The sequence below is a fragment of the Bubalus kerabau genome, chromosome 1 (genome assembly GCF_029407905.1).
Source record: "Bubalus kerabau isolate K-KA32 ecotype Philippines breed swamp buffalo chromosome 1, PCC_UOA_SB_1v2, whole genome shotgun sequence".
Classification (NCBI taxonomy): domain Eukaryota; kingdom Metazoa; phylum Chordata; class Mammalia; order Artiodactyla; family Bovidae; genus Bubalus; species Bubalus kerabau.
Genome location: NC_073624.1, coordinates 211,772,808 through 211,789,663, shown reverse-complemented (window position 1 = coordinate 211,789,663; position 16,856 = coordinate 211,772,808). Strand labels below are relative to the sequence as shown.

At 37.2% G+C, this 16,856-nt stretch overlaps 1 protein-coding gene across 1 annotated transcript; it reads right to left on the bottom strand.

The window, feature by feature from the left end:
- Window positions 1–15,162: 15,162 nt before the first annotated feature.
- Window positions 15,163–16,101, bottom strand: LOC129642193 (olfactory receptor 2T27-like). Its single transcript, XM_055566753.1, has one exon. It carries the CDS (start codon window positions 16,099–16,101, stop codon window positions 15,163–15,165), a length of 939 nt encoding a protein of 312 aa, XP_055422728.1.
- Between the last annotated feature and the right edge of the window lie 755 nt (window positions 16,102–16,856).

The following is a 16,856-nucleotide window of genomic DNA, read 5'->3' as shown; positions in this document are numbered from 1 at the left end:
ATTGCCTAAAGTGTGTTAAATAAAGAATATTATAAAAAATGATCAAATTTAGTTTCTCTTCACCTCGATTAGATTCATCTTGTTTTTCTATTCTTTATTTTTTCTCTTTCTTTGCTTTTACTTGGAGAATCTTATCATAGCAATGTTTCTACTTTCTACAAATTTGAACCTCAAAATGTATATATTATTTCTGATAGTCATGGACCCAATTAACTCTTAGAGATTTGGGCAAAAGAAATATCAACTTAATTCACTCAATTTAGTTTTGAAAATCACAAATCAATTACTTTTCAAATTTTTAATGAAATATCCCGTTGATTTACTTTTTATGGGTAAGTGCCATCATAAACAGGCTTCCCAAGTGGCACAGGTGGTAAAGAATCTGCCTGCCAACGCAGGAGATGCAAGAGACAGGGGTTCAATCCCTGGATTGGGACGATTCCCTGGAATAAGAAATGACAACCCACTCCAGTAATCTTGCTTGGGAAATCCCATGGACAAAGGAGCCTGGCAGGCTACAGTCCATGGGGTCACAAAGAGTCAGACTTGATTGAGCAACTTAGCAGGTATGCACAGCATCACAGATGGAGTAATAGAAATTCCTAGACTTACATTATTGCCTGCTAGGAAGCCATCAATATCCCCTATTTCTGACCAAATAAAGCTTATATTTTCAGTCTAGCATTTTAGATTTTCCATGACTTGGGTCCAAGAAAGCTTATAAATCTTAGATTCTATTAATTTAAAACAGATAACCCAAATTCCAGTCAAACCTACGTTCTCATGGTTTCTCCACAGGACTTATGTATTCACACAGCTGAATTCCTTCGCTTTTATTTCTGCTCAGAATTATCAGTATACTGAAAGCTGAAGAAGAAGAAATTTTCCTATCCACATTCCTACGGTCCCTAATAACATCAGACATATAATTATTTATCATCATAACTAAGAGACAGTGTAGCTTGGAGTCTAAGAGCATATGTCAGAGGCTGCATACGTGCTCAGTCACTCAGTCGTCTGACTCTTTGTGACCGCAATGGACTGTAGCCCTCCAGGCTCCTCTGTCCATGGGATTTTTCAGAAACAAATACTGGATGGCTTGCCATGTCCTCCTCCAAGTGATCTTCCTGACCCAGGGATCGAACCCACGTTTCCTGCGTCTCCTGCCCTGGCAGATGGATACTTACCACTGAGACACCTCAGTGTATCAACGGCTAGGATACCCAAATTCAAGCCTAGCTGCATCATTTACTATCTATGCCTCACTTTCCTGATCTTTAAAATACGGAAGTTAATCAAGTGACATCAAGAGTGTAGTCATGAAGCTTAGATGAGTTATTATTATATATGTTTATTATAGTTTTCCATGTATACATATTTCTCCTCACATAAAAGTTAAGGTTTTAAGTGCTAGGATTATGTTTTACTTATCTACTCTATCTCAATAAAATCAGCACAGTAGCTATAGAAGAATATATAGTCAATGAATATTTAACCAGAAAGTTGAACAAACCCCATGGAGTTAGTAGTAAACATTTTCATGTAGAATATAGGACAAATCCCTCACTGGATTGGCATTGATGATGAGAACTAAAGCTCGTTCCTTCCATGTAATCTTACGGAAAAGTGGATTTCCTGCTCCTGAATAAGACAGTTGCTGTATGTGGGGAAATTTCATATTCTTTGCTGTTTCCTCTCAGAAGTGCAGTGATATAGCATAGACATCAAAATAGCTGGAAATCCTGTTCTCTATGAATGCAGCAGGAATTTCATAATTTAAACAATGCCCTCCTTTGGTTTAATGGTGATGGTTCATTTCTGAATGTGTTTATCCAGATGATTTTTGTAACAAAATATCAGTTAATAACTACTATTATCGTTCCTTTAGTAACAACTCTGCTAAAATATAAATTATGAAGGTAATCTTGTTACAAATGATCAGGAAGCACAAATTTTGCTAAAGTCATATTCATATGATTTCGGAAGAGTTACAGAATAGTTCTTGAAATACTTTTACCAGCCACTTATTTTTCATTCTACATTTACTTAGTAGTCACTATATTTTACACATTCTGTACTAGGTGTTGAAGAAGGGGCAGCAATGCATTCAGATACAGTCAATACCTTCAATGAACTGTGAGTTTAGATATGAAATCATTTCTATCTACTAATCACAGAGGAGTGAAACAAGTGCTATAACGAAGTCTCCTATAGGGTGACATGCCAACACAGAAGACAGAGCTAATATCTGAGTACGATGTAAGTGGATAATTAGGTAAGATGTAATTTGAGTTCTATCTACCTTGTGCTGTGCTTAGTCGCTCAGTCATGTCTGACTCTTCATGATTCCATGGACTGTAGCCTGTCAGGCTCCTCTGTCCATGAGGATTCTCCAGGCAAGAATCCTGGAGTGGGTTGCCATGCCCTCCTTCAGGGGATCTTCCCAATCCAGGGATCGAACCCAGGTCTCCCACATTGCAGGTGGATACTTCACCATCTGAGCCACCAGGGAAGCCCCATATCTACCTTAGTACACAGCAACTCATGTACATTTAAAGATTGAAGCAACACAGAGTTTGTTGTGGTTAAAAACACATTGATGGCGAAAATCACATTTCCTACATAAGTGGGAAACAAATTAGAATTCTTACATACTTTTTTATCCAACTGTTTTGAACTATATAACTCTGAAAGCCTGAGGTCTTCTCATTCCTGAGTAACCTCATGGAATTCTTAACTGTACAGTCATATCATGCCACGTAACTTGTCCTGCCATTTACTTCAACGAGTCGAGACATCCAGCTCTTTTGGCATTTTATGTTGAACTCATATGTCTACTAAAAATACTTGATTTCTCTTGCTAGAATAATAATCAAAGGACTTCCAACTTAAAGTGAGTATGAGGTATGGCAAACATTCTAACATTCAAACATTCTAAATCTCAAAAATCATCAGTATCACTGTGTCCACCCTATTTGACAATTTGCTTTAGGTCTGTGCTCCTGACTTTAATTACCTAAGTTATGATATTCATTAAGATTATGAGTGGTTAACTTTATAACAATGAGAATACAACTGGCAAAGAGGTTAATGAAGATGACCAAGTCAGTGTTTAAAAATTTTGGAGCCAAAACTTTAAGACAAAACATACAAATATGTTTAATTTTTTACGTGATACTTGTACTTCGCTTTTTATAAATTCTTATTAAATAATAACCAGCTACCTGAAAACAAATTGTTGGTTGGTGTTTAGGAAGTAGAAACCTTGGATTATAGCATAACCCAATTATACACAGTATTTTTAAAATAGAACAATCAAAAAAAAATAGAACAATCAACTATCCCTTAGTAAATATTTCTGTATTATTTTAAATTTTTCTCACAAAAGTGAATCAATTTTATTAGTTTAATTCAATGGAATAAGTACTTACTGAGAGTCAACTCTGAATATATTTCCATTATTTCTCTAATATGGAAGATAAATCTACTTATAAAGAGGACAGTGTGATATTAACCTGTAGAATTTTATTGACCTTTTAAGACTTTTTACAATGATATGACTACTATATCATTTTAGGAACAGAGTTTGCCCTTATTGTTTGCATACTTTGAAGTCATACCTATTATGGGTTCAGACAAGGCAGATGGAAATGAAATCACAACTCAGTCATCAAACAGCTTTTCTAAAGCAACAGGATTGATTCAAGAAATTATCAAGAGATTAAATTGTTTCCTGAGTTTAGGTGCATCTTTGCATATCAGTTTGAGTCTAAATGAATAGTAATTCTCATTCTCAAATGTTTTACTTGACATCATAAATGGTACCTGCTTAGTATTATGCTGTGTTTGATTATATGAGTATTTATGACTCATTATTTAAGTGATGTAATTCCTTCAGATAGTCAAACAGAAATGTAATTCTATGTAGCTTTCCCCTAGACCTCAATCCTGGGAAGCCTACAGTCAGATTTTTATTTTCCTTTGACAAATACAGTCACCAAAGTGTGACATTTGAGGACTTAATGATAATCATATAGATTCTCTACAGAATTTCCATTACCAGGCAAGGTTCAAAACTCTTTATTTTCCTGGTTTCATTTCTACCTTAAATTCTATTTGTCTCCAGTCTCCTCTGCTTCTTGGAATTGCTGAAAACTTCCAAATTTTCTGTGATCAGGCACACCTTCTCACTATGCGGCATTAGCCCTTTATTTTGCATAGGAAAGTGAATGCAACTGACATGATGTTGATGGCGAGTCATGCATTTTGAAAGTGAGACCAGTGGCTATGATTCTGTGTATATTATATACTGGTTGGTATATCAGTGAAGATCTAACTTGATAGTAAGATTGTTTAATAATTTCCCTTCAAGGATCTGGAGACCTTGTTAGTGAGTGACTTATGGGAACACAGTCCCCAGACTTTAATTAATTTTGATTCCAGATTGTAATAGGAAAACTTAGAAATTAATTGGCAACAGTTAAAATGTACAAAAATATCCCTCACCATGGAAAAATATTCAGATGTTTTAAAATATTTTCACATGATAAACCACAAGGCAAATGATGAATTTCCATCAGGGACATGTAATCTGCCCTATGATAAACTTCAAAAATAGAAGGATACTCAATATCCAGTATCTCTACATTTACCTCGCCCCCCCAAGAAACTTTCCCAATTTTTATATGATTCTTTATAGCCAATATGACTTATAATGAAGTTCATTTTATAGCAGTTTGATAATATAGCTTCATTTTAACATACTGACATATGGTAAATAAAATTAACTGGGATCAGATGGACCTAAATTAATGGTCATCTCTCCAATTTTTTTAACTGTAAATTATATTCAAGTAAATTAAATTTCTGAGTTTTAGTAATGTTGTCTGTGGATGTGGGCATAGTAAAGCTGTCTCACTAGGCTGTGTTTTATATAACCCATTTGAATTAACAAAATTAATGGAGTCCTTGTAATGTTTCTCAGAAAGTCAATAAATAAAAGTCAGACTGAGTAACTAACACTTTCATTACTTTCAAAAAGCTTAACCTAAAAAAAAAAAAAAAGAAAGTCAATGTGAAGTCTGTCTTGGTTTATTATTATTACCTGGTTTTGAGAGTACCTTTTGCATATCTAGAGCAAAACACAGTATCTAAAGATTTAATGTTTTCTGTCTCTAAAAGCAGGCTGACTGACTATGACTGAATATTTGCCCACAAAGACTCAAAAATAATTTGCAAAATAATTATCATGAAAACCAGATTGTTTTGAAATATACATTTCAATTCCTTAAAAACAGCAAATTGTCAAAGGAAATAAAAAATCAGGCAAATACATTCAGAAAAAGTTGGAAAAGTAATGTACCTTAGTTAAAAATGTAAGCTTAGTTCTAAACACTTTAACCCCTTCATCACACATGCAAATCTCAAAAGGGTTGGAAATAATTTAATAATTTTATGTTTTATCAATAAAAATGCAATTATAAATTAATATGTATTATTTTGGCAATATCAACTCTTTGCATACAAATGTATAAATTTATGTGCTTAATTTGTACAAGTGGTATGAACAAATATACCATACAGTACTCTGGATTTTTGATCAAAAGTTCTGCCTTGTTATTTGAATTACTCTAGCATATGTGTTTACACTTTCATGTTATAATGCAGCTGTTTGAGGACAAAGATAACACTAATTTACCTTTATATCATCTTTATTTAGAGTCAGCAACCTACCACCAAATGTGTCCTGCTGCATATATTTGTATGGCACATGGGCTCAGAAAATTGTGTGAAATTCAAATTTCAGTGTCCATCAGGAAGGTTTATTCATTCTTATTAATTTCCATAGTAGCTACAGCTGCTTCTATATTTTCAGAGTTGATTAGTTGTGGCAGAGACCCTATAGACCACAAAGACTAAAATATTAAATATCTGAATCTTCAAAGAAAAGTTTGCCAACTTCTGGTCTTTGTTATCTTTATAAGTTTATTGAAAACATATTCACTAATTGTTGCTGATGCTGCTGCTAAGTCACTTCAGTTGTGTCCGACTCTGTGTGACCCCATAGACGGCAGCCCACCAGGCTCTCCTGTCCCTGGGATTCTCCAGGCAAGAACACTGGACTGGGTTGCCATTTCCTTCTCCAATGCATGAAAGTGAAAAGTGAAAGTGAAGTTGCTCAGTCGTGTCTGACCCTCAGCGACCCCACGGACTGCAGCCTACCAGGCTCCTCTGTCCATGGGATTTTCCAGGCAGGAGTACTGGAGTGGGGTGCCATTGCCTTCTCCATTACTAATTGTTAGTGAATATGAAATATGACATTATATTAATTTTATTCTCCATTTTAAGGATGAAGGGATTAGCAGGTTGATGATATTCCCTAGAATGGTTTCATTCCAAATGTGGTATCTTTGATGAATAAAATAATCACAATCTCTAGTACTGGTATTTGGTTGTTAATCTTGCAAAAATGTCATTTTAATTTCCCACCAATAAAGAGAATGGGGCTTCCCTGGTGGCTCAGACAATAAAGAATCTGCCTGCAGTTCAGGAGACCCAGGTTTGATCCCTGGGTAAGGAAGATCCCTTGGAGAAAGGAATGGATACCCACTCCAGTATGCTTGCCTGGAGGATTCCATGGACAAAGGAGCCTGGTGGGCTACATTCCTTGGGGTCACAGAGAGTCAGACATGACTGAGCAACTAACACCTTCACTTCAAGAGAATAAAAAGTGTTCGGTTATTACGTGGAAAGTACAAGTAGTAAATATTCACAGTCTTGCAGTGTTAAAACTCTCCATATCAAATATTGCTAGAAGTGTGAGGTAAGCATACAAATGGATAACAAATGGATAACAGCCAGACTCTGTATCAAAACAGAACTTCTACCCACAACTTTCAGCAATCAGCCCAGGAAGCCAGCCTATACTCTCTAGTAACCAATTCAAGAGATCAGATGATAACCCAATAGCAACTGACCTGAACCAGTTAAGACTTGATTAATTATTATCAGTCTTAGTTCTTGTGCTCATTTCCAACTTCTGACCAATTGGAAGAAGCCAAATATCCTCTCCTAATCAATAACACAGGACACTCTGTTTTTAGTTAGCCTGCCTACAGCTTCCACAAGTCAAAAATCTCTAATAGGGCATACATGACACCTTCCTTTTTCCCACAATGAAGTTTTCCCACTCTTCTACTTGACTTTGATTCTTTACCAAACTGAAGTGATGGTAGCTGATTCCTTTACTGTAAAGCATTAGTCACTCAGTTGTGTCCAGCTCTTTGTGACCCCATAGACTGCAGATCACCAGGCTCCTCTGTCTTTGGAATTCTTCAGGCAAGAATACTAGAAAAAACAACAACAACAACAAAATTATAGGAGAATAAATAAAAAGTAAAAACAAACAAACAAGAATACTAGAATGGGTAGCCATTCCCTTCTCCAGGGGATCTTCCTAACCCAGGGATTGTACCTGGACCTCCTGCATTGCATGCAGATTCTTTACCTTCTGAGCCACCAGAGAAACCCTCCTTACTGTAAAAGCTCTAATTAAATATCCTTGATATTCTCTCATCTGTAATATCTTCAGTTATTTCCACAGTAGTGTTTAAAATGGTGTATGGACTCTTAAACAGGAGCTATAGAAGATTTACAATTCAGAATCCTAGGATTTTAAAGTTGTCCATGTCTTCTATAGCAGAGCGTGGCTTATTGGACATACAACCTGATGTCAGAAACTGAACGCCTGTATATGACAAGTGACTGTGCAGCAGGAGTAGCCTACCATGAGCCATTATTTTAAATGGATCAAATTGTGAGTTTAACCAGGCGCAGCAATCCAACATATAATGAAAATGATGTATTGAGAAATTGAATTAAGCAGATTCAGAGATCATAAGTAATGATCCACAAATGGTACCATGAATGGTAGCCCAATCAGTCTTCAAAGACATCTACTTTTGTTAAACCAATGCCTCTTCCTAAGATCAAAGAATGGAAAAAGCAAAAATGTGAACCTAATTCACTGATGCATTAGTTTAGTACATTGGTTTAAGCCAAAATAAGGGATTTCTTTTACATTATGACCCATTCTTAGGAGACCCTAAAGGACAGTTGTGTGTGAAAATCTTCCCTCAGGGCAGAGGTTTAATTATTTACTCTGTATGTAGAGAGATGTAGACTGAGATAAGGACATACATAACTTAAGCCATGGTTAATGGCTTGGCTAGTTTTATGTGGCCTGGGGAAGCATAATTTGAAAAATCAGAAACAAAGAAGTCTATGGAAGGAGCATGAAGTATGAATGAATCTGTAAGACAGGAATAAACTGAGCAGAACTTTCTACTTCATATCAGTGCCTTCTTAGAGCACCCGTCATTGAATGGCCACTAAAGAAAGAGGTGGACAGAATGACTTATCCAGTAAAGGTCATGTAGTTTTTATCAGTGGCCAACCTGGTGCTTATATATAATAGGACCATGAATGGAATGACTATTAATGCAATGAAGCAGGCTGTGCATGGGTCCAATACCATGGATACCCTTGAACCAAAATCAATCAATTGGGGATTATCTAGAAACCAATGCTGAATGAACACTATGATTGCCACATTGGACCATAGTACCCCAGACAAGACAAGGAAGCTTCTTCATGGAATTGGCATCTGTGGTGGTGAATTTGATTTTTATTTTCTGCACTACCTCTTCCAGTACTTCTTCAAGAGTTTACACAGTTTCTTATTGAGAAATACTGAATCTTACATCAATATTGCCTCAGGCAAAAATACCTATTTTACAGGGATGGGCCTGTGGCAATGCATGTATGACCTCATGATTCTCTCATCCTACCATGTGAGAATTCATTTGGAAACTGTTAACCTGATAGAACAACAGAATACCTTTTAGAGTTTCATTGAAGATTCTAGCTCAAGGTCAGTGAGATGGGGTGTTGTCCTCCAGGATGTGGCATATGTACTGAATCAAGGGTTATTACATGGTGTTGTTGCACAATAGCTGGAATGTATCAGGTTTTTTGCAAGGGCTAAAGCAATGATTGCTTCTTCCTCCCTTTACTCTGTCACTTGTGACATTTATGCTTCCCATTCCCTCAGGCTTAGGTTCTGTCAAAATATAGGTCCTGAACTTGGGATACCACTGTGGAAGTAACTCCTGAGAACAGACATTGACCAAAGGAGACTGAGACTGGGGAGAGAATTTTTCTTTCTTCTGACCTTCAGTTAGGTAATTCTGGAAGGCATTATGTACGCTTCTTAGGAGGACCAACAAAATAGAACTCCAGCTACACACAGTAACATCCTTGAATACCCTATAAATGAAAATCTTATAATACATACTTCCCTGGCAGTTCAGGGGTTAAGACTCTGCACTCCAAACACAGGGGGCAGAGGTTCCATTCCTGATAAAGGAACTAAGATCCTGCATGTTGCATAGTGTGGCCAGAAAATGAACCAACCAACCAAACAAAAAAACCCAATAAAAACTTTATACTTTTCCACCTTCTCTATGTCACTCTCCCTACTGTATCACTCTTGCTTCCTGAGATCATCTCCCAAGTCCCTCTATCAGGTTCTGTTGTAAGGAGAACTCAAGACAAGAAATTCTTCAAACTTATTTCCCACCACTCTTTCCTTTCCTGCTAGTTACAATCACGAAGGCTTGGAGACATCAATACCCTAAGTACTTCACAAATTCTAGAATCCCCTGCTTTCTGTTCTTTATCCTGAAATACATTTTCTCTTTTCCTCAACTTGGTTACTCCCTATTTTCATGTTTTAACTTCAGTAAAACTTCATCATAAATCAACAATACTTCAATTTAAAAAGTAAACTTCCTCAGAGGAATCTTCCTTGACACTCCTTAAATGTACTAAACTTGGAAGTCTGCTCATCCCAACATTATTTTTTACTCAGATATAGTTGATTCACAAGATTCAATTAGTTTCAGGTGTACATAAAAATGATTCAGATATGTAATTTTTTTTCAGAGTTTTTTCCTTACAGGTTATGACAGGATATTAAATGTAGTTCCCTGTGCTATACAGCAAATCCTTATTGTTTATTTATTTTATGTATAGTAGTATGCATCTGTTAATCCCTTACTTCTGATTTATCCCTGTGCCCGTTTCCCTTTGATAACTCTGTTTGTTTTGTATGTCTATGAGTCTGTTTTTGTTTTGTAAATAAGGTCACTTGTACTATTTTTAGACTTCACATATAAATAATATCATATAATGTTTTTCTTTCTCTGTCTGATTTACTTAGTGTGATAATGTCTAAGCCCACTCACATTGCTGCAAATGGCAATGTTTCATTCCTTTTGTAGAAGTAATATTCCATTTTCCATTGTGTTTTTTATCTGGATAATGGATAAATGAATTTATCCATTCATTTGTTGATGCACACTTAGGTTGCTTCAATGTCTTGGCCAATTATAAATAGTGCTGATACGATCATTGGGATGCATATGTCTTTTCAAATTACATTTCTCATTTTTTGGATATAGGTGCAGGAATGAGAATCTTGTATCATATGGTAACTCCATTTTTAAAAAGAAACTGCATACTGTTTTATATAGTGGATGCATCAATTTTCATTTCAACCAACACTGTAAGAGGGTTCCCTTTTCTTCACGTACTCTTCAGCATGTATTGTGTGTAGTCTTTTTGATGTGCCCATCCCAGCATTAAAAATAGACAGATTTTAATTCATATGCATTTTATGGGACTTTGGTCACAAACATTAGCATAGTTTATGGCACATAATATTTTCACAATATGTTATATTCAATTTGATAAATATGATTGGTAAATCCTTGAGAGTAACAAGAGCTCAGGAAAGAAATGCATCTTAGTTCTCATTTTCTTTATTTAAGCAGGGTACTTAACATGGTTCAGATGTGTTAAAGAGTCACTATTTTGGAGAACCGTATGGTAGCTGTTATTTGGGATTTAATTAGAATATTTTTTCAGTTTTCTCAGGTGATAAATACATCATGAATACTACAAAGCACTATAAGGATACTAGGCTTTCCAGGTGGTGCTAGTGGTAAAGAGCCCTCCTACCAACCCAAGAGATGCTAGCTTGATTCCTGGGTGAGAAAGATCCCCTGGAAAAGGATATGGCAACCCACTCCAGTATTCCTGCCTGGAGAATCCCATGGACAGAGGAGCCTGGAAGGCTACAGTCCATGGGATCACAAAGAATTGGACACGACTGAAATGACTTAGCACACATGCACAGGTATGCTATACACACAAAACAACTTTTCAAGTTATTTTATGATATGATAGAAAAATTGAGTTGTAGAAAACAGTGAGAAAACAGTTTTAAATATAGTTTTTCACAGGAAATGAACTGTTTGAGGCCCAATCTGGTTGCTTGCTGTAATTAAAAAACATTTTTAGCATATTATGTAATTACCCTCTCATTTTACCTTGTTTCTGTGGGCATGTCCTTTAGTAGCTTCTTTCTTTTGATACTGAAGAGCATGTGTATTATTCAACAGTTTTGCTGAAGCCAGTAACTATGTTATTGACTCTATGTGCCAGGTATGACCTATCAAATCCCTTATGATTACATAGTGGAAGTGACAAATAGATTCAAGGGATTAGATCTGATAAAGTGCCTGTAGAACTATGGATGGAGGTTCATAACAGGTACAGGAGGCAGTGATCCCCAAGAAAAAGAAATTCAAAAAGGCAAAATGATTGTCTGAGGAGGCCTTACAAATAGCTGAGAAAAGAAGAGAAGTGAAAGGCAAAGGAGAAAAGGAAAGATATACCCATTTGAATGCAGACTTCCAAAGAATAGCAAGGAGAGATAAGAAAGTCTTCCTCAGTGATCAGTGCAAAGAAATAGAGAAAAACAATAGACTGGGAAAGACTAGAGATCTCTTGAAGAAAATTAGAGATACCAAGGGAACATTTCATGCAAAGATGGGCACAATAAAGGACAGAAATGGTATGAAACTAACAGAAGCATAAGACATTAAGAAGAGGTGGCAAGAATACATAGAAGTATACAAAAAAAGATCTTAATGATCCAGATAACCACAGTGGTGTGATTACTCAACTAGAGCCAGACATCTTGGAGTGCCAAGTCAAGTGGGCCTTAGAAGCATCACCATGAACAAAGCTAGTGGAAGTGATGGAATTCCAGCTGAGATATTTCAGATACTAAAAGATGATGTTGTGAAAGGACTGCACTCAATATGCCAGCAACTTTGGAAAGCTCAGCAGTGGCCACAGGACTGGAAAATATCAGTTTTAATTCTAATACCAAAGAAGGGTAATGTTAAAGGATGTTCAAAGTATCACACAGTTGCACTTATTTCACATGCTAGCAAAGTAATACTCAAAATTCTCTAAGCTAGGCTTCAACAGTACATGAACCGAGAACTTCCAGGTATTCAAGCTGGATTTGAAAAAGGCAGAGGAACCAGAGATCAAAATGCCAACATGTTTTGGATCATAGAAAAAGCAAGAGAATTTCAGAAGAACATCTATTTCTGCTTCATTGACTACACTAAAGCCTTTGTGTGGATCACAACAAACTGTGGAAAATTCCTAATCAGATGGGAATACCAGACCACCTTACCTGCCTGGTGAAACCTCTATGCAGGTCAAGAAGAAACAGTTAAGACCAAACATGGAACAATGGACTGGTTCAAAATTGGGAAAGGATTACGTCAAGGATGTATACTGATACTCTGTTTATTTAACTTATATGCAGAGTACATCATGTGAAATGCTAGACTGGATGAAGCAGAATCTGGAATCAAGATTGCTGGGAGAAATATCAATAACCTCATGTATGCAATTGACACCACCCTTATGGCAGAAAGTGAAGGGGAGCTAAAGATCCTCTTGATGAAGGTGAAAGAGGAGAGTGAAAAAGCTGGCTTACAATTGAACATTCAAAAAATGAAGATCATGGCATCCGGTCCCATCACTTCATGGAAAATACATGGAGAAACAATGGAAACAGTGACAGACTTTATTTTCTTGGGCTCTAAAATCACTTTAGACAGTGACTGCAGCCATGAAATTAAAAGATGCATGCTCCTTGGAAGAAAAACTATGACAAACCTAGGCAACATATTGAAAAGCAAAGACATTACTTTGCTGACCAAAGGGTCCATTTAGTTAGAGCTATGGTTTTCCCAGTAGTCATGTATGGATGTGAGAGTTTGACCATAAAGAAGGCTGAGTGCTGAAGGATTGCTTTTGAACTGTGGTGTTGGAGAAGACTCTTGAGTGTCCCTGGGACTGCAAGGAGATCAAACCAGTTAATTCTAAAGGAATTCAATCCTGAATATTCGTTGGAAGGACTGATGCTGAAGCTGAACCTCCAATACTTTGGCCACCTGATGGGAAGAGCCGACTCATTAGAAAAGACCCTGATGCTGGGAAAGATTGAAAGCAGGGGGAGAAGGGAATGACAAAGGACAAGATGGTTGGATGGCATCACCAACTCAATGGACATGAGTTTGATCGAGCTCTAGGAGATGGTAAAGGACAGGGAAGCCTAGGGTGCTGCAGTCCATGGGGTCACAAAGAGTCTGACATGACGGAGTGACTGAACAGCAACAACCAGGACACAATACACAATTATTTGGCTAAGTATTCGCCATACCCATTTTCTTTTCCTCTGGTGACACAGCTAGAAGATATTTTCCAGCCACCATTCAGTAAGATGTGGCATAGGACATGCTGTTGTTGTCACTAAGCTGTGTCTGACACTTTTGCAACCCCATGGACTGTAGCTCGCCAAGCTCCTCGGGAATTCCCAGGCAAGAATATTGGAGTGGGTTGCCATTTCTTTCTCCAGGGTATGTTCTCTACCCAGGGATCAAACCTACATCTCCTACATTGGCAGGCATATGGCATATTCTATACCACTGAGTTGCCAGGAAAACCCATGGTGTAAGACTCTGACAAATTTAATATGGGTAGATGTCATGTTTGCCACTTCCCTGACTAGCCTGTAAGACCATCTCAGACATTTCTGCACTCCTTTTTGCTGGATATACACCAAAGCCCATTCAATCTTAGAAATCACATGCTAATGATGTCAGAACCTCTGGCAGTCTGGATCACTGATTGTAAGGAACAGAACCACAGATTCTACCTCTCTAAAGATTAGACTTTTATGAACAAAACATAAACTTTTATTGTGTTAGTGAGCTAAGATTTCGGAGGGATATCTGTTATATCAGCTACTATTACTTTTACTAATGTTCTGTCTCTCTGAGATCATGAAGGGATCATGGGAATCTTTTCCCTGCGTATCAAGACACAGTTCCTTTGTTTGGCTATAATATTGCTGACCTCCATGAGGTTCTGATAGGGTAATGAGATACAATCTACTAACAAAACACTGTACTGTCTTCATCTCTCCTTTATCACTCCCCTACTTTCACCATCCAACTTTTTCTCATAGGAAGTGGGGAGGGATAGGACATCCATCTGTCCTTGAAATTTCTTTCTCAAAGATATGTTGGTTTTGTTTATCTGAGAGAAATGAATAATGGGAGATGAGGTTAGAGAACTAAGAAACAGTAAAGTAACAAATCTCTGAAAACTCCTACTGTAACTATGAGGTCAGAATGCAATTTCATCAAATTAAAAGATATGAAATACAGTCAATAGATAATTGTTCCTTAATAGTTGTCAAAGAAATAAATTTGGTTTTCACGTAATCAAAAGAAATATTATTAACCTGGAGAAAACAGTTCTTGGAGAAAATTAATGACCCTGTCTCCTTCTCTGTTCTACTCTCAGACCAGGCTGATACTTGGTCAAACGTTAGAATAAGTAGTCCCAGCTTTCTCTATCTCTGTGGTGATAAAAAAAAAAAAAATGATGGGAATCCTCATCCACTTTTGTGGATGAATTAGGAAACTGAGTATATATGCTTCCATCTATGTACTATTAAAGCCCTTTTCTCCAAATATTTCTATGAAAGCAACTCATAACTGAACTTAATTATTTTGTTTCAAACATAATAAAGTAACTGGATAGTCAATATTTCTAAAATAATATATGTTCCTAAATAGGAATTCTGTGTAGAGGAAGAAAAAGCAAGCCAGGAACTTGGACTTCCATATTGAAACTAGATTTATGGTAATGATATTTCTTAAATTACTTTGATACCAGCTTCTTCCTCAGGACCTTTCTCAGGGCCCCCATCACCTCCTTGTTCCTCAGGCTATATATAATGGGGTTCAGCATGGGAGTAAGTATAGTGTAGAACACAGAAAGACCTTGATCCAATGCTGGGGTGTGGGAGGAGCCAGGTGTCATGTACACCACTATGCCTGGCCCCAGGTAGAGACTCACCACAGTCAGGTGAGAAGAGCACGTGGCCAGAGCTTTGTTCCTCCCCTCAGGAGATTTCATTTTGAGAACAGTGAGGAAGATTCGAATGTAGGAGGCAATTATGAGGTTGAAAGGGATGAGGATAAATATGATACTTACCACAAATACCACCATCTCATAATCTGAAGTATCCTCACAGGATAGCTTCAAGATGGCTGGCATCTCACAGAAGAAGTGATTTATTTCCTTTAGACCACAAACAGGAAAATGCATGGTGTAGATGGTTTGAATGAGTGAATTTAGAGCACCCCCAGTCCATGATGCTACTGCTATGAGCAAACAGACCTTAGAATTCATGATGACTGTGTACTGCAGGGGATTACAAATAGCCACAAATCGGTCATATGACATGAAGGTCAGAAGGAGACACTCAGCACCACCTAGACTTAGGCAGAAAAACATTTGGATTCCACAGGCAATGAAAGAGATGCTGTGCTTCCCTAAAGAGTGGTTGATGACCATCTTAGGAACTGAGCTGGAGATGTAGAACAAGTCAATGAGAGAGAGCTGGCTGAGTAAGAAGTACATGGGAGTGTGGAGGTGAACATCCAGCCAGATCAGGAAGATGAGTATGGAGTTCCCTGTGAGGGCAATGAGGTAGACCAGAAGAATGAGGTAGACCAGGAGGCTGGCATATTGGAACTCAGGAAAGAGGCCCAAGAGGATGAAATCTGTAGTAGATATGTTATTTCTTTTTGCCATATCTTAACTTCCTCTATGATGGCTGATGCACTGTGGGAGAAAAAATATAGGACATCTCGTAAATCTTATGCCTAGTTAAGAACCTTTATTTTAGATTAGTTATTCCCCTATCCATTCTTTCTATGTCTTAGTTGAACAAAATGATATTTAAAATGTCTTGAGGAACTTACAGTCTTCCCATGTGGTGCTAGTGGTAAAGAACCTGCCTGCCAATGTAGGAGATGTAAGAGATGTGAGTTCGATCCCTGGGTTGGGAAGATCCCCTGGAGGAGGAAATGGAAATCACTCCAGTATTCTTGCCTGGAGAATCCCATGGGCAGAGGAGCATGGTGGGCTGGAGTCCATAGGGTTGCAAAGAGTTGGACATGACTGAAGCGATTTAGCATGCACATGAGGAACTTATGGGTGTGAACATATGGAGAGTTGGGGAGAGTGAAGCACTCAGACAAGGCATGGAACCTCCATGTCTTACATATTTCTTTCATCTGAATGTTCATCCATATCTTTTATCACATCCTTTTATAATAAATCAGAAATCCATTAAAAAAAGGTGAGGTTCACCAGTCTTTAATTATTGTTTGATAAACACTAAAAGCTGATAATTTTACTCCACTATTTAAAAATTATTTCATATCTACAGTTATCATACCCATCCAAGAATTAAAAACTCATTATTTGGAATTTCCTGGGACAATGAGACTCCATATTTTGGTCTCCTTTTAGTTTTTGACTTATCAACGGGACCATTTCCTCAA